Here is a 23,860-nt window from a genome sequence, read left to right as displayed (position 1 = left end):
TTTTTTTGAGGAGTATATGTTGCGGAGACCTCATGCTTGATCCCAACTTCATCACAATAGGCTTCAATGTTTGTATTGTCAAATTCCTTCCCATTGTCACTTCTAATCTTTTTGAGCTTCACTTCAAATTCATTTTGTGCTCTCTTGGCAAACTTCTTGAAGCAAGATGCAACTTTGGATTTGTCATGAAGGAAGAATACCTATGTATACCTTGAATAGTCATCAACAATCATAAGCCAATAGAGATTTACTCCCAAACTTTTGTATGTTGTTGGTCCAAATAAGTCCATGTGAAGGAGTTCTAGCACTCTTGTGGTTGACATGAAAGCTTTGGTTGGATGAGTATTTGCTACTTGCTTGCCGGCTTGACATGCACTACAAAGCTTGTCCTTCTCAAACTTCACATCCTTCAACCCTCTCACCAAATCATTCTTTATTAGCTTCTTGAGTGAGCTCATCCCAACATGAGCAAGTCTTCTATACCATAGCCACCCAAGTATTGTTTTGGTGAATAGGCATGTCTTTAAGTTAGCATCTTCAGAGGTGAAGTCCACTAGATATAGGTTGTTATATCTAAATCCTTTAAATATCACTTGATCATCATCCTTCTTGGATACAACAACTTTCTTCTCGGTAAACAAGCATTGAAAGCCAAGATCACACAATTGTCCAACGGATAGCAAGTTGAAACTCAATGAAGCAACATATAGCACATTTGAGATAGAATGATCATTTGATATTGCCACTTTGCCCAATCCTTTAACCTTGCCCTTTGAATTATCTCCAAATGTGATTCTTTCCTGTCCATCTACTTCTTCATCTAGTGAGGTGAACATACGAGGATCACTAGTCATATGTTGTGTGCAACCACTATCAATAACCCAATGACTTCCACCGGTCTTGTAGTTCACCTACACACAAGAGATCAAGCTTTAGGAACCCAAACTTGTTGAGGGCCCTTCACCTTCTCAACAAGTGACTTTGCTACTAAAATTTTCTTAGGCCTATTCTTGTTGGGAGGTCCTAAGAGCATGACTTTCATCTTCCTACTAGAATCCTTTCTAAGCATGTAATGAGCATTGAAGGCAAAAGGTCTAGCATGCTTGGGCAAGAGTTGTGGTGGTGGAGTTTGTCACTCATGGGCAAAGTGACCTTCTTGTCCACACTCAAAGCATCTCTTTGGCTTCGGCTTTGATTTGTGTTGTTGTTGAGCTTGAGCCTTCTTCTCTTGGTTTGCCAAGTACCCAATGCCACTTCTATCCATCTTTATGATGGCGTTCATTAGTAGCTCACTTTGAAGATGCTTGCCTCTTGTGAACTTGCTCAAACCAATCTTGAGATGCTCTTTCTCTAACTTGAGCTTCTTGTTCTCTTCCTTGAGAGCATCATTATTTTTCTCTTTCTTGAGCTTCTCATTTTCAAGAGTCAAATCACTATCATGATTAAGAGTTTCTAGCACAATAGTGTTGCGGCTTTTGATCTCTTCAAGATCTTTCTTGAGCTTTTCATTGTCATTCTTGAGCTTGACAAACTTATTATAATCATCGGCCTCAACCACTTGCTTGCCCTTGCTACTAGAACTTTGCTCAATGCTCTTAATGATCAAATCATCACATGATATAGCTATATCAATCTTAACAACATTGTTAGTAGCATCATGTGGCTCATGGGATAGAAATTCTTAAGCAATGATAAGATTATCATGATTAATCTTAAGAGTAGTGTATTCTTCTTTTAGCTTGTTGTGGCTAGTGATGAACTCTTTGTGCATCCCCTCAAGTTTATTATGTTTATCTTTAAGCTATTTTTTAGAAGATTTGAGCTCCTTGAGTTTAAATGATATAGCATCATTTGCTTCTCTAAGCTCAACACTAGCCTTTTCGGCTATATCACATTTTGCTAAAAATGAATCATTCTTAGCTTCTAGCTTTTCATTCTTAGCTCTAGTCTTTATAATGATCTTAGTGTATTGTTTTAGCAATCTAGCAAGATCATCATAGGAAGGTGATTCATATTCATCACATCACTATCGCTATCATCATTACTAGCATGTTCATCACCACTACTATCATCATCATTTGATACCTTGCGTTCACCCTTGGCCATAAGGCATAGGTGTGTAGAGGATGATGGTGGTGGTGGCGGTGTAGATGATGAAGAGTCAATAACAATGGTGGCCACCTTCTCGTTGTCACTATCATCATCGGATGAGCTACTAGATGAATTAATGTCCGTGAGCCAATCACCGACGATGTATGCCTTTCCACTCTTCTTCTTCTTGTGGAAGTTCTTCTTGACATCTCTCTTCTTATATGGCTTGTTTTTCTTCTTCTCATCTTCTTCATCATTACTTGAGTCATCTTTCTTGCCCTTGTACTTGTTCTTGAACTTGTCTTTTGTGGGCTTGGTGCATTGATGTGCTAGATGATCAAGTTCTCTACAATTGTAGCAATCCATCTTGGAGATTGGCTTCCTTCTAGAGCTAGTGAAGAACTTTTTTTTTCTTGCCATCGAACTTGATGCCACTCTTGTTGAGCTTCTTTAGCATCTTGGTGGTTTTTCTCACCATGAGAGCAAGACTTGCATCATCAACTTCATCATTACTTGAGCTCTCATACTCAAGTCTTGCTTTGCCCTTCTCTTGGCTAGCTTTAAATGCTAAGTCCTTGTCTTTCTTCTTGGTAGAGGATGAGCCATCTTGTGGCATGATGTGCATATATATCTCATGAGCATTGATCTTTCCCAAGATTTATGTCGGTGTAGCGGTGGAAAGATCATCTTGATAAAGCACAGTCACAATATGCCCATATTTGTCAATGGGGAGGACACTCAAAATCTTTCTTACAACATTGGATGGTTGTATTTGAGTGAGTCCAAGCCCATTGACTTCCTCTACAAGAATATTCAAACGTGAGTATATCTCATTAGCACATTCTTTAGGAAGCATCTCAAAAGAATTAAGCTTTTTCATGACAAGATGATAGCGTTCCTCACGCTCACTCTTTGTTCCCTCATGGAGCGCACAAACATCCAACCATTGTGCATGGGCGTCTTTGTGGTTCCTCACCTGGTTAAACACATCTTTACAAAGACCTCTAAAGATGGTGTTTCAAGCCTTTGTATTCCATTTCTTGTAATTCACCTCATCGCCTTGTAGGTGTGTAGTATCCCGAGGTTTTGGTAAGCCTTGTGAGGCGGCTCTAAGTATTCCAACATCTAGAGCTTCTAAGTACACCTCCATGTGAATTTTCCAATATGGAAAATCACCCCCCTTAAAGATAGGAGGAGGTCCATCCCTATGAGACATCTTTCTTTAGGCAGTTAAGCCTAAATACGTGAGCATGAGGCTCTGATACCAATTAAAAGGATCAAGATGCCCAAGAGGGGGGGGGGTGAATTGGGCTAATTCTAATTTTCTTTGTAATAATTAAACTCTATGGTTAGCCCAATTAACCTCTTGTGCCTAGAAAGTGTTTCTATTGATCTAACACACAAAAGTTTAGCAACCTATGTTCCAATCCTACTTTAGCATGTCAATTCTATGAATGTAAATGACAAGAATTGAATTACTCAAAGTAAAGAGAGAAGGAGGAACGCGTCGATGTTTTGCAGAGGTATCGGAGAGTCACCACTCTCCACTAGTCCTCGTTGGAGCACCTGCGCAAGGGTGTAGCTCCCCTTGATCCATGCAAGGATCAAGTGCTCTCTACGGATTGATTCTTCAATACTCCGTCGTGGTGAATCACCCACAACCGCTCACAACTTGAGTTGGGTCATCCACAAGCTCCACCGGATGATCACCAAGCTCCCAATCACCACTAAGCCATCTAGGTGATGGTGATCACCAAGAGTAACAAGCATGAACTCTCACTTGACCATGACAAGCCTAATGAGAAGGGTGGATGCACACTTTGCTACTCTTGATCTCACTAATGAGGGCTCTCTTTGGGATTCTTAAATCTCAATCACCTCACTAGGATCTTGCTCTTTTTGGCACTCTCAAAGGTGTTTCTCAGCTGTTGGAATGAGCAAAAAGTGCCCCCACACACGAATGGAGGAAGTATTTATAACACCGGCTGAAAAACAAACCGTTATGTATCTCTACGAAGTGACCGGACGCTCTGATCATGTTGACTGGACGCTCCGGTCAGTTCACCCCGAACTCCAGTGATCAAGTGGTGACCGGACGCTGGACAGCGTCCGGTCGTGATTTTCCCTCTCTAGAACCTTACTAGAGTCGACCAGACGCTAGGACTCAGCGTCCGGTCACTTCACCTCTCAGCGTCTGGTCGCACCAGACGATTTCACCTTGATCAAATGAACTGACCGGACCCTGAGTTAGCATCCGGTCACACCAGAGCCAGCGTCCGGTTAGTATTTGACCCTCCATTCACTTCCAACTCTCGATCATACATGAATGAAGTTTGCTCCAATAGATCTAAGGGCTATTTAGGAGCTACCTAGTGCTAGGTTTAGCAAGTGTGCACCACACCTAACTCACTAGACTCACCTAGGTCAAGCTACCCATCCATACCCCCCTTAATAGTACGGTCAAAGGAAAAACAAAGTCCTAAACTACTCTAAGTGTCTCTTCAACACCAAACGACACTTAGAACTAGTCCATCCTTAACCTTGTCGTCCATCCTTTGAAAACCGAAACGATTTCCATCATAGGGGCATGATCACCATGATTACCCAATCGATCTCTATTACCGTGACCTAACTTAATTGCCTCTGTAAAACACATGTTAGTCACAGTAATCACGTATTGTCATTAATCACCGAAACCTAACTAGGGGCCTAGATTCTTTCACATATAAAGATATACATTCTAGCATAATTGTATCATAAAGGACAGCATAGATTAATATATGTCCATATCCCACACATATATAAAGTACTTAAGTAGCATTATTACATAAATAGAGTTTCTAATAGACTCTAAAACTCTCACCTAACAAAGACTACTCTAAATGGATATGAACATAACTCTAGCTGCAGCAACCTCCATGGCGTTGAAAAAGTTATTGACCCCTCTAATTTTCTCCCCCTTTGGCATAAAGCACCAAAAAGAGAAGAAAATAAGAAAGACCAACACTCACACCTCATCCTCTTGGATCGTGTCTCAATCAACATCATCACCACCAGCAGCTCCACTAGCTCCACACAGCATGTGATACTTATCCAAATGGCATGAAATTTGTACAGTAGACTTTTGGAATCATATGTAGGCTACTGTAATTTTCTCAGAATTTACTGTGCACTTTTGATATGTTCCTTATTTCACCTTAGTGTCCAAATAAATTAATAAATGTATTTAAATAATTTATTTGGGCTTGACCATTATGTTTTCTAAAGTGTATGTGATGTCTATGAACTGTTGGTACCATTGGTTGTGCCCAGATTTGATTGCTTGTATGCAGTGAAATATTAATTGCTCTATAATTCAATTATAGTGACTATTTTGGATAGTTTCTGTTGTTAAGTAAATTGCATGGGTAAAATGATGTTAGTTGTGAATCTTGTCAATAACAAAGTTGTAGATAACTTACTTATCTTACTTGTGTCAAATTGTCATGGCAATAGGCTAAATGGTTTGAGAGTTATAGCTGTTGGAAGTTGGTCTTCAGAAATGCTTATTCTCTAAAATTTCTGGATAGATATAAGAAATTGATTTGTTTGACCTTGATGGCCATTGAATCATCTTTAGATGACTATAAGAAAGTTGTAGGCAGTTTTATAATCTTTCTAGAAAGTTCAAGATCATAGTATTTGGATGAGTAGAACTCCAGATATGGCCAAAATAAGTAGCTGCTGTTTACAGTCCAGGAAATAACTAAGTCAAATTGTAATTGTTTGTCTTATGTGATACTTGTGTAGGTGCTTAGGCTAATTAAGATTAGTTGTTAGCTGCAGGTTCTAAGCCTCTTACTGATGATGAATAATTTTACCTTAGGTTACTAAAACTTAATGAGTGTATGTTTCTTGTACTATAGAAGAGATATGCACCTACTCAGTAAAGATCGACTAGAAGAAAGTTATACATCTACTTGGTCAACGAATGTTAAACTTATCATACATCTTGCGGATAACCATGCTCATGCGTATACACTTCATTAGGTCATCTCATCTCTTATGCATTCATGATACTCATTTGTGCATATGCATGCAATAGGTTTTCCGGAAGGAGTGACACTACTCGAGTTCGAACCCGAGCGTCAGGAGGAGCAGTAGGCAGCCTAGGAACAGGAGGTTTAGGAGGAAGGAGGAGTCAACGTAGAAGATTTTCCTGAGTGTCCTGATCACCAACCTTCCTCATTTTTGAAAGTCAAGCTCCGTAGCATTCTTAACCTCCTATGTTTTCTAAATATCAACTTGAGTCCTTTTACGTTGATGCATTAAGTACTAGGGGTTGATTGGAACCACTTGCTGCATATACTTTTCTTATCTAGACAAATATATCTTGAATCCTACGTAGGTCTAGGATCGAATATATGCTTATCCATGCTTAGTCCGGTAGAAGTCGGGTGATTTCCTGTCACCTGCACAAGATATAGGAAGATATCTGGTCATGGTTGGCTATAATTTCTATCATGAAAATAACCATGTGTTGATGAATAAAAGAAGACCAGGTGGGATTGTGATAGAGAAGCAACAAGGCATGTGGGTCTGGGTACCTATTTATCCCTGTCTGTGTCGGTTAAGGACCGATTCGCTGTACGTCCTCATGTCATGTTGAACGCATGCCTAGCACTTAGTTGATCGGATAAGCCGTTCTGACCGTGAAGCCGAGTAGCTCAACTTAGGTCGAGACCCAATAAGTGAAAGTGCGCACACTAGAGGAAGTAAGGGTGTACGGAGAGCCAGTGGTGTGAGTCCGAGGACAGGCTAGGCCTGAACTTCCTGGCAGACTGGTAGTATCCCTGAGGGTGTGGCGCTGATCGGACCCACGACTGTACCTGAACTGTACCAAAGGTGACTCGACGCGACCCCAACGGGGGAAGTATGTGTTTGTGTTAGGAATAACTCCCCAGCTGGTTGGAATCGATTCGAGTCGCCGTCTCTCCCAGATGGTGAGAACTTGACTGAGCAGTGTCAACGTAGCATTAATTGATAGAACTTGATGGTTATAATGATACTCAAATTAATACACCGGATGTGGTTACTAATGCTTGTTAGTTTAATCACGTGATTGCTTTAGTACAGGTGCTAATCTAGAGATGCTTAATTAAATAGGTATTCAATTTGATGTTAAAGATATTAAATCTTCAAGTTATGTTACTTAAACTTTTATGTAAAATGTTGTCAAGCTAACTCCACCGGTAAAGCCTTGCATACTCTTTTGTGTCATATTATTTCTAGTTTACGATGGGTAAGTCTAGCTAAGTATATTCTCGTACTCAGGGTTTATTTCCTTTTGTTCCAGATGATATGATGTATCATGGGTATTGTAAAAACTGCCTTCATCCTGCCGTGGATGAGGACTAAACCATGGGGCATGGTACTCCTAAGTTATCCTCGCTGTTATGTTTTTACTGGAAATGATCGTGGTACTGTTATATATTTGAACTAAGTGTGATGTTGATGTCAAACTACTTTGCTTTCACTATTTGAACTTGGTTTGTAATAACTATGTGAACTCCGATGTAAGTGAGATACTTGTGAACTATTTATGAATGTGTGATGTAACATGTGACTTGTTATGTTGAATCATGTACAATCTTGACTTGTATGTTGGTTGGTTTGAGATCCTTCGTGATTTCATCGGACTACTGGATTTATATGGGCTAAGTATGATAGTTTGATCGCTTCGATGATTATTATTGTACTTATGCTCTTATAAATTAGACGGTTCAATTACATTTTTCAGCCTGTCTTTTCAGTGAAGCGAACGACCACCGCGCGTGACCAGATAATAGGCCAGTCCATTGAATGATCTGACATAGTGCGCAATGGATGCACTCGTTGTACTATTATTCAGGGATTGCATGAGGAAATAGAGTTAATATAGACCAAGCCAAATCACCTGGGATGTAGGATAATAAAAGGTGAAGTGTCGGTATGGCCATGCAAAACAATGTCCTCGAAGCAAGCTAGCGGAAAAATCGTTATCGGCGACAATATTGTAGTAGTGCATAGTTCTTATAGGCTTGTCTTTTGATGTCGAAAACACGTATTCCATTCGTGCAATGGATAAGCACCTGGATATCCATCTTTCAGTAAGTGTCCTGCTACTATTGTTGTCTAGAGACTGTGTGGTCCTAATTATAAAAAGAGATAAAGATAGAAGGTATATTTTATACTTCATCCGTTCCTAAAAGAATGTAATTTTGGAATAGTATCGCGTTTAGTATATCAAATTTGACCAATTATAGATAAAAAATATAGATATTTATAATATAAAATAAATATCATTAAATTAGTTATGAAATGAATTTTCATAATAAATTGATTTGGAGCCATAAATATTAATATTATTTATTAGAAATTTGTTCAAATGTGAGTCGCTTTAACTGATATGTAACTCATAGTTACATCCTTTTGGGGACAAAGGTAGTACTTGTTTCAATCAAACAGCTTTCAATTTTTTCACCACTAGCTCACAGTAGCTTTTCCATAGCTCACAGCCTACAACGGCTTTTCTCTATAGCCACAGCTCAACCAAACAGACCTTAAGTGCATAGCAAAAGCTATGTATGTAAAAAATTCAAAACGTCTTATAATTTGGAATGAAGAGAGTACGATGCTAAGTGAGAAGCAGCCAAACCTTATTACTACCCACCAAGTCACCATTCACCATGCATGTTACGGCTATCCATTTAGATTTAGATTTTCAATTATTCACTATTTCAGATCTTGTGCCTGCAAAGATAAAACACACGAATATAAAACTGAAAATTTTGTCAAGCATGTCCGGCCCGAGAATGGAAGATTTACATATTTACCATCATTATGATGGGAGTGGTATATAGAATACCATGTCAGTGACTCATGCGTTAGTGACACATGTTATGGTGGTGTTTTTTATGATGGTAAAAAATTATATGTCCCGCCGGATTCAGTTCAGTGTGAAGAAGTAATGCAACCATAATCATAGACCAATGACGTACTCACGTACATAAACAAAGACATATTGTATCATTGTACATGGAATCGAAAACTGAAAAGAAAGGGATTATAGAAGGAAAAGAAAGGGGAATAATATCTGTAACTCGCTGCTCTTTCAGCGTGAGATAGACGTTTTGGAGTTAAGTCGCCGACCGGTGTGGTCGGCATCATATCCACGGCCGTTTCTGCTAGCTGGTGGCCATTCAGATTCAGCGATGCCGATCGATGCGCATGCATGCGGCCGGAGGCCTGCACCGGACACCAACGTCGTCTGCAAGCAGGGCCATACCTCCCTTCTGGTCCAATTAGCTAATCGATAATCTAAGACCTATGTTATAATATTGCATTTTATTTCTTCTATCCAATAATTAATCAATCATTGTTAATTAGTATTTTGGAGGCCTTTAAAGTTTAGAGGCCCTGAAGAGTTGCACAGCTTGCTCTGCTAATCTACGGGCCTGCTGCAAGAATGAGTAGACCGCGAGCAACGCATGCAAAGTTGCAAACAGAAGAGGACAGCCAATGCAACGCTGTTAGACTGTCTCCAACAGACTTGGCAAAACGAGACGCAAACTCAAAATACGTCATCTACAGTGTTTTCGGTGAAAAAAACATGCTCCAACGGACGACGCAAACAGACCACCCATTTTGCGTAGCAGGCGAATCGCAATGCAAATAAGCGTCGTCTCTCTCCACGACGCAAATCTCCGGGTACGCAGACGACGACGGCGAGGCCGTGCGCTCCTCTCTTCCTCCTCCTCTCCCCTTGCTGCTCCCCCCTCCCCTCCACGCCCCTGCGCGGGAGCGCGCCCAGAGCTGCGTGCGGCACGGACGCCGCCGCCGCCTGCGACTGCTTCCTCCACGGGCGGGCTTCCTACGTCGCCGCTCGTGGGGGCCGATTTTCGGCGCCCCATGGTCGCCAACCCCTCCTCGCGCGGGATTCGCGTCGTCCTGCGCTGTCGACGCCCCTTAGCCGCCGGGGTCGGCTAATTCTCGCCCCCGCGCGGGGACCGGTGTAGGGGAGCGCGCGGCGCAGTCGCCGCTACAGTCGTGGCGGACCTCTCCTTCAGCGTCCCTCACCTGGAAGCCACCGCCGCCGTCGTCACGTCATCCACCGGCGCCCCGTCGACACATCCACCGCCGGGGACAACCACGGAGGAGGTCCAGCGGCCCGCGGACAACGACGGCGAGGCCTTGCGCTCCTCTCTTCCTCCTCTTCTTGGCTGGCGGCAGTAGGGGCAGGGGCCGCGCGGTTGGGCTGGAGGACGAGCTCGCCGTGGGGTTGGTCCAGATCTCACCGGCAGCCACTCCCTTCTTCCTCAAGCTCCTCCTCGGACGACGGCGAGGCGGGCCCGCGGCGGGGCGCTGCCAGGCGAGGAGCGGGCGACGCTTGGACTTTTGCGTCCGTTGTTGGAAACGTGAAGTGTTGGGTGCCCCGACCTTTCTCCTGTGCACGACCTAAACCAAGAATGTGTTCTGTATATGGGTTCGGACCGTTGGAGACAGTCTTACGCTAGTCAACTTGCGCTCATGCATATGGATGGGTGCATTATATTTTTTTTATGGAACTGGAGGGGCCTCAGCCCCTACAGGAATTTTATTAAAACAAAAAGAAGTTCAATTACATGGATGGGTGCATTATTCACACGCAAGGAGCGAGGCGCTTCGGAGCTGCACTCGTCTCAGTGACTTTCAATTCCTCTCTAGTGCTATAGATGATCTGTATCCTTTTTGTTATATATATATATATATATATATATATATATATATATATATATATATATATATATATATGAAAGATCAGGAGAATTTATTTTACAAGAAGAAGAAAATCATTCAATTATTGTATGGTTATTTATATCAACTGAACGTTTGGAAAGAGAGAAACTGACGCACATTTGACAAACGAGTTTCAACTTTCAAACAGCACGACGGGTGGCTGGCATGGAGGGTTAATGAAGGCATTGACCAAACCCAAGAGGGCTTTCAGTGTTTTGAAATAAAATATCAGGTTTTGTTTGTTCCCTCTCTAGCAACGAAGAGTACGTGTGTTTGGGAGCTTTTTATTAAGTCCAGTTTAGTAGAGTCCCAACTTCTTCGGAGCGAATATGGTGAAGTCATATGCCAAATGGTTAAAATGTAATAATTTTTTTTGATGGGACTGTTATAATCACTTCTCCATTTACACTCTTACTTAGGAGCTAAAAAAACTCGTTTTTCACCGCTCCTCGTTAAATCAGCCACCAGAATCACTCTAGAAACATTTCTTACCTGCACCCCCACTAGAATCACTCAACCAAAGAATCAAAGAGTGCGAACTGAGCCCTCAGTTGGTTACTAGGTTCCTTGTGGTGGAACCTGTCCACCTAGGTTTAAGTCATCGACTTGGCATGGATGCTCGTATTTTCTGGATTTGTTCCAAAATTTAACGGTGTTGTGCTTTCAGTGGTAGGCGGCTGTCTCCGTCGTCAGCGAGGCGTATGTGGTAACTTCGTCAATCTTAAGATGTGCTGGCACAATCTTCTGGATGTGCTCATAGGGATAGGGGTAAGGGTAGGGTTTACATACGTGTGTTCATAGGAATGAGTGTGCGTGCGAGTTAAGCATATGTACTAGTATAATTCACACAAAAAAAGAAACAAAGAGTGAAGCTCAACAATTAGGAGATGAAGCTCTACCAAACTTACCCTCCCTTTTATCTTAGTTGAACTCTTGTTAACACCCTCTCTTTTATCTTAGTTGAAAGGTAGAAGAAGCTCCTCCATTTACTACTATCTTCTACTTTTTTCCTAAAATATAAGTGATTTTCTTTTTGAAATCACAATACAAACACATACACACACTCACCCCTATTAATACACATCCTATTCCTATATGAGCATTTCTAAAGACTGAATCGATGAATCTCATGAATTACCACGGGCACATTGCTCACTACTGCATGAACAACACCAGTTAAATCTAAATAAATTTAGAAACATACGAGCATCCACTTTGAGTTGAGGACTTGAATTTAGATGGACTTGTTCCACCACGAAGAACCCAACCTCAGTTCGCAAAAGATAACTGATAGTCAGTGCACCTAGACAGACATATAATGCGGTGGCTATCTACAATATCTGACTAGAGTGTAATTCTTTCACACAGTTAGGTCAGTTTGGTTCCTAGGCAAGCTTTGCCTTGCCTTGCCAGCCTTGGCGAGCTGGATTGGCTCTCCTGTGGTAGCAAAGAACATCCTTGCCATGACAAGGCTCAAGACAAGCTTGTCTACCAACCAACTCTTCTCATATTCTAGCCGAGCAAGGTTCTCTGAGAAGCAGCTAGAGAACCAAATAACCCCTTAATTTCACCCTTTAGGCCTAATTTAGAAAGTCCAATCTCTACAGGATCTCGGATTTTTCCCTCGGTGGGTAATCAATGGGGATATTATTTTAATTATCATATTAGTTCTTAGTGGCGGATTTTCCATCCCCGGGTGTTGCTCCTCCTTGCTTCCAAAGTGAGCCTTAGTCTTTAATGGTTGTCCACCGCGACCACCTAGTACGTCCGCGTTCTCAGTTACTTCCTCTATCTCAAAAAAACACCATACCTCACGTCTCCTAATAGATTTATTATAAAGTATATATTTCATTATTAATCTAATTATGCTTATTGAATATCATAAATGTTAGTATTTTTATATAGAGTTGATTAAACTTGAAATTATTTTATTTCTAAAAAAAAGAGCGAATTACGTCTTGTAGAAAGGAGTGGAAAACACTTTGAATGCTACAATTTTCATTTAACTCATATAATAGGCTCTATTTTTCATGAAAAGAAAATACTTCCCCCTCAATCAATATCGAATCTTTGAATTCGCAAACAGAAAAAATAATAAACGCCCTGTTCGCTTGGCTTATAAGCCTATTTTTTCAGCTAACAAACCATATTTTTTTCTCATAATAAATCAATTAACAAGACTTTCAGTCATGGTTTATCAGCCGATCGATCGGGCACAAATCTTCAAAGTCAAAATGATAGTAGAAACAAGACGCAAGCGATATACGCGCGCGCGCGCGCTCTCTCTAGTCTATCACTATCTCCCCTCCCCATGGAAAAAAGTCGAAAATAGCCACACGAAACTTATACACACAAAAAAAATATCACACACAAAAAAAATATTAATAACAACTATCTAACCATCTTGGCCGTGCGCCCGTTCCTCTGCATTTGCATCCCCGCCCAACCAATCTTCCTCGTTCCGCCGCTCCCACTCCGGAGGCGCCGGCGGCGAGGCGAGGACCTCCCCAGCGGGCGCACCTACCAACGTCCAGGTACTCTTCCTTCCCTCCGCCACCTCGTCCGCAAGGATCTAGCCACCTACCTGAGATGGGCCGCCGATGTCTTCCGTGTTTTCTCTTCCTCCGTAGGATCTTTCTTCTAGCAATCGGTTCACGTCCAAATCTTCGATTTTTCTTACTCCAGTCCGCCCAGTCTGGTGCGAATTTGTTTGGAGGAGCAGCTGCGTCCTCAATTGTGGGGGTCTCAACTGGACTGAACCTGTCCTGTGGATTCCCCTTCCCCTGGTTTATCTTCCAGGTTGGAGATGGAAACTGAATCTGCTTGTCCTCTAGGGTCAATGGGTCATGAGTCATGACCTGATGATGGTTCATCCGGGAGTTACTTTTCACTAGTGTAGTTGACTTATTGCTGGGAGTGAATAGATTGAATCGATCCGTCGGTTGCATTTCCCCAATTTAATTCCTGGCTCAATCACCGTTCTGAAAGGGGATACCTTCTATCACTGTCCGTAGAGGAAACCGATACAAGAAACTTGTCAATTTCATAAAGTTCTCACCTTGTGAGTGCCGCAGTCTGTCGATAGGACAGTCTGTCGATAGGACAGAGACGTGCCCAGTCACCATAAAAATAAACAAAACACTTGTTTCGTCAGAAATTACCTAGTAAGTAACCTGTAGGGGAGGAGTTTCCAATGCGTTGTTGCTGGCACGCTGTTGTGACATTTTGTCTGTATTCAATTACTTAAGCATTTGGTTTGATGATCCCAGTGGGCCGTTTGCTTGTCGTGCAGGAACAATGGCTCTGTCTGCGTCGCTACGGATTTCTCTCATCGTCGCGTTCTTTGGGATTCTGGCGTTCGTGCTTGGCGTCATTGCGGAAAACAAAAAGGTCTGCCCTTTTCTTCCTGTTATATGAGCACTGATCGTTATGCTTTTCCTTTTCCTTGTCAAGGATGATCAATTTAGCGCAAGTTTAGGCAGATTTCTCGCTACTGAACTGTGAGCAAGTCATCTTAATAGCCTTATTCATAGTACTATATCATAGATGCTATTAATAACATTTACTGAAATTTCCCAGTCCGGACATCACGGTTATACTGTATCTTGATTACTTTGAGAATATATCCAGTGCTACCAACGCACGGTGACACCTGTAAATGTGAAAAAAAATCATCCAAAGATATGGATGGATATAGCACGCAGGCATCTATCGTCATGCAAAATTTTAAGTTGAACAAAAAGTTGTGCAAGGAGAAACATAAATGAGACACAAATTTTTCCACAACCTTGGTACTTGTACTTTATCATAATTGCTACTAATAACAGTTACTGCGATTTCTCAGTCCACACATAAGGACTGTATTGCATCTAGTTTACTTTGAGAACATATCTGGTGCTACCGTGCTACCAACTGCACAGTAGCATATAAAAATATGGATGGATAGAGCACGCAAACATCTATCATCATGCACAGTTTTAAGCTGTGAACAAAGATTTTTTTTCTGGAACACAAACACGCAGGATAGCTGCATATCTTTGTATTAAGAAAGATGAAAATGGGGGTAAAGAGCCCCTATTTCATCTTCTTAGTATAAATTTATGCAAGGAGAAACAAAATAGAGAAATCGCCATGTGAATAGCTGCAGGTGATTCCTCTTTCTTGGTTCTCGTTGCACTAGTTTTTCTTCAGCCTCAAGTTTTGCGTTGGAACCACGGTAGCACTATAGGCAAAAAGTCATAAAATTATGGCACAGCTCATAGCTTATGCTTACTGTCTTCTATCTTTCAACCAATATAGTTGCTATGGTTTTTTATAAACATGCTTGTAAATTTATACCGTCTTTGTTGCAGCCTGCTTCTGGGACTCCTATCCCAGGAAAGGATGTCGTCATCTGCAAGTTTCCAAGTGATCCAACTCTTGCAATGGGAAGCCTGTCCATTGTGGCACTTGTGGTAGCTGCCATTGTGGGCCATGTTGCTATCTTTTTTCCATACTCGGGCAAGTCAGTTCCTCGTGGAGCACTGTTTCAAAGCACCAGCTTGACAGTGTTCTTTGTTGTTGCTGAGTGAGTATCCTTTCAGCTATATGACTAAGAGTCCCTGTGCTCTGGAAACAATATGCCTTGTATTCTTATGTTTTCTTTTATTATGTGGTTAACTTGTCAGGCCCTCCTACCATTTGGGATATTGAGCTGCAAACTGACCCATCTAAGTTTTGCATTCTAGAATTGTCCTCTTTCCTGGACCCTGAAATCTTTTAATTTGTTCTGTATTGTTAATCAATCCTAATAATGTAGAATTTCCCCGTCAAGAAGATCACAAAGAACTAATTATTTTTATCGGTTATCGCATTAATCAGTGCTAATAATCATGCTTAAATCTTGTATCATGATTTTTTTGCACTGATGATTTAGAATTTTGGCATATGAGCTCAATATTTTGTTTCCATTAATGCCATTGTATAACTATTTTTGAATGAGTACATGTGCACCATGCTATTTTCTGCACTTTAGTCTCTTTGTAGTAACAAAGATGCACATTGTTGATTCTGTCCCCTTTATGTGAAATCAGGCTTGTCTCAGCCCTGGCTTTTGCAATGTTGTTGTGGGCAACTGTCACCGAGGGACTTCACCGAAGCAAGAACATCCACCACGACATGAATTACCAGTGCCCTACTGCAAAGACCGGCCTGTTTGGTGGTGCTGCTTTCCTTGCCCTTGACGCTGCTCTCTTCTGGCTTGTTTGCCAGATGCTGGCCCTCAATGCAAGGGCTGACTACCTGGATGAGGATGACAACAAGGGTGAATATGGCCAGGTTTACGCTGCTGAAGTCGATGGTTCAAAGGTCTGAGCCTATGCAGTCATGCTTGTCATGGTTCTATGATTAGTGTCACTTAACTATATTATGTCATCAACAAAGTCCCTGTAGCTCTCGTAAATTTGTATATAAGTTGGGAAGTCTTGCATAAGGCTGGTGGTTATTCTGCATTTTCAGGTTTCAGTGTGATCATAAACAGTTTCTCAGTACAATTGGTTTGCTAACTTCCCTTGGTGAACTTATCCTCGTGCTATACCGCTCTTCTTTTTTCTGTGACTAATTCTGGAAACTTGTTCCAAATATCAGAGTTTCGATGTCTGAATGGCACTATACTGGAGGGGCCGAATCTCAGAATATTACACACATATGGTCCTACATTACATGCGTAGAGGATAAATTCATTTGACATCTCACATAAAAAGCGTTAGCTACAAGAATGAAATATAATGATTAAATTTCATACAGTTGTAATGTAGAAAGCTTGAGCATACGGCATATCATTGTTTGGGATACACTGTAAAATCAAGGCTCAAATCAATCATGTTCAGAATATACTGTATGTGCTAGGTTAAAAAGAAACAGACATTACAAGGAGGGGAATAGTAGCTCTTCATGCTGCAGTCTTCAATAGGGCCACTCACCATAACGTGGCCTCAAAATCTTTGGGTTCAGAGCAAGCTCATGGTACGTCCAGATTAGGATCAGGCACCAATGCCATTGCCATGCCATGCATTGATCATATCTGTGATTCTATACTGAGATCGCAGCCATCAGCTAAATTGCTTTCAAGTCAGTCAGTCAGCTAAGTGGTGGAGGCTACCGCTAGCGCAACCCTTACACAGATTGCAAGTGCCTGCAAGGCCTTCTGCCTCTGTTCATGTAAACTGAACAGTGAATGAACCAAACTGCACCAGGGTAAAAGGAACAGTTTGGATGTAAGTGCCACTATATGTAGAATAGGAATCAAGATTTCCACTCAGAAGAGAGCAAGGTATGTAGCCAACTAAAGCATTTTTGTTAGATATGCAAAGTCTGACAAGGAGGAATGTTGGATAGTTCCTTGGGACCATTTTTCTCTCTCTCACGATTCACACCATGAATATTCAAAAGGAAATACATATGGCATGAATGATGCACAATTTGGGAATTAACTACTGGACTTGGATGCAATGAGAACAACTGATGAATATGAACACCTCTAAAGAAAAAGGACGAATCTGATGATCTGGAAAACACCGGAGAGAAAAGGCAGAAAAGAAATTCAGAACTCTGAGCAATGATAGTTTTCCTATGTCCCCATCGGTTTCAAACATGGTTGTCACTTGACACATCTAGAATTTGCCATAACTAAGACTTAAATGCTTATTAGCAATCCGATGCTCTATGTGAGGGGATGCAGGGGTTACAGTATGATGTGGCACCCTAAGCCATGGTGATGATATTCAACCCTAACGCTAAAGCTCAAAATGAACCCATTTGAGACGCTTCCTTATTTTTGCTATATGCTAAGTCAAAGAACTGCAAAAAGGTTGGCAAGGTTATCCCCAAACTACACTTCAGGCAATCCTGTTCATAACAACATGGCAAACCCTGTGGAGGCATTACAGGCACAATGTCATGTGCAGCTAACCTGTGGGACTGGAATCACTGGATGGTATCGTGTTCACTGTTCAGATGATACTAATCGCATGGAAACGTCTAAAGAGCACAATTTTGTGGTGGCCTTGGCAATCAGTATAGTTTTGACCTCGTTATTGGTGGCTCCTAAATTTACCTCAAATGTAGAACATAAAGAAACTATTGTATCTATTTTGAGTGAACAAGGCATTAGCTAAGACTACATATACAGATCACAACATATTCTGTCAGGCTAGATCTTTTATACAAGTAATTAGTTTAGTGAAAAAGGGTATGTCTACCTGGCCTCTAAGTGTTTATTATATTAAAATTTCTTTTGTAGCTTGACTATCTGCCAAAAAAAATGGAGCAAGCTGATCCATTCCTTTTACCTTGCATGTGTTGTTGCATCAGTCTACTTGTCCCCTTCCTCTTTTGATGCTTTCCTAAGACTTAATATGACACCTCCACTAAGACATGGTAGTTACAATAGCAAGCGAAGCTTCTGTTGGTATATGATAACCTGCCATAAGTGGAAAACGGTAGTTAGATGAGACGAAAAGCACTTAAAAAACAGCAATGTCACTTTGTATGCTGCTAAAAAGGAGATCAAAACATTAGGTGAACGTATTGAATATGAATGTGACAAAATAAGAGTTAGATAATGTTTTTAATTGCTCACCAAAAAAGTCAAAGATCATCTTTGTCCCTATGAAGCCCAACACGATACCAATGGCAGGCTGCAGAGCAAATTGCCAATAGAAATGGTGCAGTTAGATCATAGAACAATATATGAACCTGCTCGGGCATTGATCATTCACATTTGCAATGTGGTAACTGATAGTGTTGGATATTAGTCAACAACAAATATCCAATACCTCCAATTACCACTAACATGGACCTAATTTTCACAATGGGCGATGTAAACCTGAATGATTTGTTTGTTCTAAAGTAAGATAACAGAAGAAAATAGATAAAATATAAATATTCAATTTCGAAAGGTAAATAGAAAATAGCTCAATAAACCTTAAAAAAGAAAGTGGACTGTGGATATTCACCTGTAGATACTCCAATTCACCCATGATTTCAGAAATGAGCACATAAAGCGACCGCAAACCTGACATAACAATATTTCCATCAAGTTAGTTCTTGACATTGTTTAGAAGTGCAGAAATTGTACCACACACAAGATTTAGATCAAGCATAAAGAAAATTTAAGATTGCAACATAAAAAGGCAGAATATTTACCAGCAATAGCAAAAATATTTGATGATAGTATTATAAGTGGATCCCTTGTGACGCCAAAAACTGCTGGTATTGAGTCAATCTGTATAACAGGAATGTTAATACCTATACCTGGAGTCATAAAATAAAATAGAAAAGGAAGAACTGCACATGAAAATAGCTTGGAAGGAACCTACGGCAAAAGCAATATCACTCAGCTCAATCACTGCCAAAGTCAAGAGCAATGGTGTAGCCTGCAGATATTAACCAAAAGAAGTATTGCATCTTCAGGAAAATATATAACTTTACTGAAGACAGAAAATTCCTTTAAATTGTCCACACAACCATGCATCTATGTTGTGTGAACAGAAACATAACACTGAATGCTGAAATATTAACACATCAAATGATTGGGAACGGATAAAAAATTCATATTCCAGGAACAAAGCTCATTCCATGGTAGCTTTAGTAAAGATCCAGCTTAAAATGGACAACACTTACTTTCCATAAACCATCTTGATTTGTGAAAAACTGATCATCATCATAATAATCTGACAGAAGAAACATGGGAATGAGCTCAACTAGACATGAAGCAAGTAAATTACTGAATACTACTAACCCCTAAATATAATAACTTCTAAGATATGTAATTCAAGTCATTTTAGCTGTGTAATCTGGAGTGAATGATGGATCATGTTAATAATCTAAATAGCAGATAGGTAAGGAAAACCGAAAATCATTGATAAAGTTGGTTACCAGTGACTGGAATGAACTTTTGGCATGTTTTCACAATGAAGTTGTCGGATAGATCAGATTCTTCTTCTTCTTCAGCAAATAGCTGCCATTATGTTAAGACTAAAGTATTAGTGATGTGGCCCTTGTTGAATATCTCGAAGTCACTTAAAGAAGCTCTGCACGACTATCTTGAAGAGACTTTCCAATATCACAAAAGTGGAAATAAATTGGGAATATGTGTGACGATTGTTTTCTGTTTTTTTTCCTTCTTCTGAGGGTTAACTTACTTACATAGGCATAAGATTGAAATGTAACAATACAGGTGGAACAAGAATAGAATCCGGAAAAGAAGCATGCCATTATGGTATATTGATATTATTACTGAATGATAGAAGGAATACACTGAGTAGTTTAGAAACAAGCATTCGTTGAAGCTGTCAAAAGACAGGACTTTGCTTTTGCCAAAAGAGTAATTGCAGGAAATGAACAAGTAGATCTGAAAGTGCATTTGCCCCCTATGTGGGTTTTGGTGTATTGATAACAACCAAATTAGGGACTAATGTGATCTTAATGAGATATGTCGCAGCTATTAGTCCCATGAAAGATTCAAAGAGTTGATAAAAATGAAATGGTATCCCTTAGTTCTTGAAGTTGTAAAGGCGGACGAACTCAAAGCGCTCTCCAAAGGTTTTATTTTTGTTTTTGAGTTTAGGATCCGCCGCACTATAAAGAGGGATGCAAACTAAGTTGGTCTGAGGAAGATAGAGTGCTCAAGCATAAAAATAAAATCAAAAGATAGACACTCTAGCACTCCACGAGCATGTAGAATATTTATCAGTGACTGTTGGTGTCGGAAGTCCCGACGTAAGCCGGAACTCCCGACCGTCGGAAGTCACGACTCATGCCGGAAGTCCTGACGCCCAGTCACTTAGCCTGCGCGGTGACTGTGGCCGTCAGAAGTCCCGACGTGAGTCGGAACTCCCGACACCTGGGGTTTTGTTGGCCGGCTATCTGCACTCGTCGGAAGTCCCGACGTACGTCGGAACACCCGACAGTCGAAAGTCCCGACCCATGTCAGGAGTCTCGACACCTGGGGCTTTGCTGGTTGGCCGTCTGCGCTCGTCGGAAGTCCCGACGTACGTCGGGAGTCCCGACGTTTGTCGGGAGTTCCGACATTGACTTGCTCGTGCGGACTTCTGACCCTGCGTGAACCGTGTTTTCTGTTAAGGTCGGAAGTCCCGAGATTTGCGTCGGAACTTCCGACGTAGATCTGAACGGTTAGATTTCTACTATGAGTATAAATAGCCCTCTCTTCACTTCTAACCGTTACAGACTCATTCATAGCTCACCCAACTTCAGTCCTAACAGCTCCCAAGCAACAAAGGCACCCTCTCCTCTTCCCCTTTGCTCCAATCATTCGATTCCCCTAGGGTTTTGAGTGAAAGGAGAGTGGATTAAGTGAGAGAATCACTTTGGCAAGCTTGAGCACTTGATTTCTTTGTCAAGTCGGTTGGTTTTGTGTCTATTACTCTTGGGGCTTTGCCCCTAGCCAGCTAGGCGTTGCCCAAGAGCTTCCATGTTGTGGAAGAAGCCTTGAGAAGTTTGTATTACCTTTGATTTCTTAGTGGAAAGCTCAAGTGACCTTTGTGGATCGCTTTGAGAGAGGCAAGGAGGTGAAAAGAGACTCCGACCTTTGTGGTCACCTCAACAACGAGGACGTAGGAGCTCCTTTGTGGGGTTGCCGAACCTCGGGATAAATCCTTGTGTCCCATGTGCTTGTTGTTGTGATTGCTATAGATTACTTGTATTTGTTTGTCTCTTCTCTCCCGAACTTCATTTTAGGGTTTGGACTCGATCTACCGTTTGGAGGCATTACGGCGTCAAGGGAGTGACCCAACATCTTCACCAAACCATGAGGAAGTGGGGTTGTAAGATTATTTATCCACAAAGTTAAATTTGACACTGCTTTTGTAGTTCACGTAGGCTTTGTTGTTGTTGTTGTAGGCGTCGGGACTTTTGACGTTTGTGTCTGAACTTCTGACGACGTCGGGAGTTCCGACCCAAACACCGGGACTTCCGACATTGACTGACAAATTTAAACTTAGCATTTGCAGTTAATTTTTAGATACGCCTATTCACCTCCCTCTAGGCATTGTTAGATCCTTTCAAGATCATTTTTAAGTTAGAATAAAAAGTGACGAGTTTACCATTCTCATGAAGTTAACAGTGCATGCTAGCCACTATTATGCTAATCTTAAACATGGTAAAATAACAAGTTTACCAAAAGGGGCTTAAAGTAAAGTGTGACCCATCTTTTTTTAGTGAAAATAAACAGTCTTACCTTGTAAGAAGTGAATAACAGGATCAAAGCCAACAGCAAGTTCACTGCCTCAAATTTCTACATAAAATTAGAAGACTGTAACAGTCAATATAATATGATAAATGAAAAACATAACCAACAGCAGTATGAGAGAACAATCAACCTGGATGGTAGCTGTTCCTAAGATGATCATCACAGCCCGAAAGATCACAGCTCCAGCAATACCATAAGAAAGTACTCGATTCTGGTTACAGACATCAGAAATGATGAGAAAAGGCACAAAGTTGACTTGAATTTCAACTGTCGCAATAGCCATGAGACATACCTGGTATTCATTTGGCACTTTGAAATACTTAAAGACCAGAACAAAAACAAAGAGATTGTCCACCGACAAACTCTGTTCCAATAAATACCTGTTAGATAACAGGACAAGATTACATTGACATTGTTATGCATAGAGTTTAAGGAAAGCGTTGTCATGATTGATCATGTTATAAACACATAAAATTAAACCCATCTTCAAGTATGCAAACTAATACTAACATTTAAATGAAAGTGATTATTGGAAAGAAGGAAATAACAAGATGTACGATAAGATGAGAAGCAACCAAACTAACTTGCACAAAACAATGGAGGATCCATTTGAAAACGAACACAAGTTAAAGCTAATATGCAGTTCTGTGTGCTTCTCAACTGTGCTGTTATTCATATGTAATGTAATCCTGGAAATCCTAATGCAAAAAGGAGCCAAACTTATAACCATTTTGTAAAACAGTGTCGATGCTAAATACAAAGGGATACGCATAGCACACACCCAGCAAAATACTCTGATGCCTTCTCAGCCCCGTCCCTCAAGGCAATGCTAACTCCAAAAACCACCGCAGCAAGAACCTGAACCAACCCAATATATTAGCGCCATGCATAGAACTAACTCCAAGCTGAATCAACAAAATGGTAGGTAGACAGAAGAAACTGACCACCAGTGTCACCCTTCTAATGGCACCTTTCCTGTTCGTGCTGGACGCCGGTACGGGCTCCGCACCCTTGTTGGTTTGAGCGCGTGGAGTAGAATTTAGCATCTCCTTCTCTGCATAAATATCCACTTTGAGCTAGCAGAGAGGAACGAGTAATCTCATGAAACCACAAGAAATGAACTCAGCAGATGTTTTGCTCTGGACTATGGTCTCTCGTAAAATCACTTGGACGTTATGCTTAGAAATCAAATCATCAAACAAACATGGGAATTCCCCGTCTGAAGAACTTGAGTACAAAATTCGTCACGAGTTACTGCATATTTCTGATGCTGCGACCAAACTATGCGCTCATGGGCCATGGCTGGCTGGCTCACCGGAGCTTAGCGAGACGCCTTCCTCCTGTTCCGCCCCCCTGGCGCGCCGCCTCCGCGTCCTCCCCCGCCGCCCACCTTCCGCTTCCCCAGGGCGGGACGTCGCGGCGACCACCGTGACCGCGGGAGGCCGCCACGTGAGCGGCGGGAGCGCTGCGCGCGCACGACGCGGCCACCACGGGTCCGGGAGCCGCGGGAGGAACCGCGTGGCGGTCGAAGCGGCCACCGCGGAAGCCATCGCGGGCGACGAGCTCGGTCGGGGGCGCGACGGGTGGAGCTCGGGAGCGTACCGCCGCGGGTGGAGGCGGAGCGGAGGTCACTCAGCCACACCGGCTGCGGTTAAAGATGGCAACGGCGCCGATACCCGATACCCGATACCCGACGACGGATATATGATCGGAAACAGGGATAGA

The 23,860-nt window shown here is 41.6% G+C and overlaps 1 protein-coding gene and 1 pseudogene across 1 annotated transcript; one reads left to right on the top strand and one right to left on the bottom strand.

The window, feature by feature from the left end:
- The first annotated feature begins 13,264 nt into the window (after positions 1-13,264).
- Positions 13,265-16,448, top strand: LOC136512140 (uncharacterized). The gene is made up of 4 exons (XM_066506129.1): positions 13,265-13,421; positions 14,180-14,277; positions 15,240-15,454; positions 15,960-16,448. The coding sequence occupies exons 2-4, from the start codon at positions 14,185-14,187 to the stop codon at positions 16,237-16,239; spliced, it is 588 nt and encodes a 195-aa protein (XP_066362226.1). The 5' UTR covers positions 13,265-13,421; positions 14,180-14,184; the 3' UTR covers positions 16,240-16,448.
- Positions 16,449-16,716: 268 nt separating this feature from the next.
- Positions 16,717-23,782, bottom strand: LOC136512139 (thylakoid membrane protein TERC, chloroplastic-like; annotated as a pseudogene).
- Positions 23,783-23,860: the final 78 nt, after the last annotated feature.

Source organism: Miscanthus floridulus, chromosome 16 (genome assembly GCF_019320115.1).
Source record: "Miscanthus floridulus cultivar M001 chromosome 16, ASM1932011v1, whole genome shotgun sequence".
NCBI lineage: Eukaryota > Viridiplantae > Streptophyta > Magnoliopsida > Poales > Poaceae > Miscanthus > Miscanthus floridulus.
The sequence above is the reverse complement of the archived record's forward strand: the minus strand, read 5'-3'. Positions and strand labels throughout refer to the sequence as shown.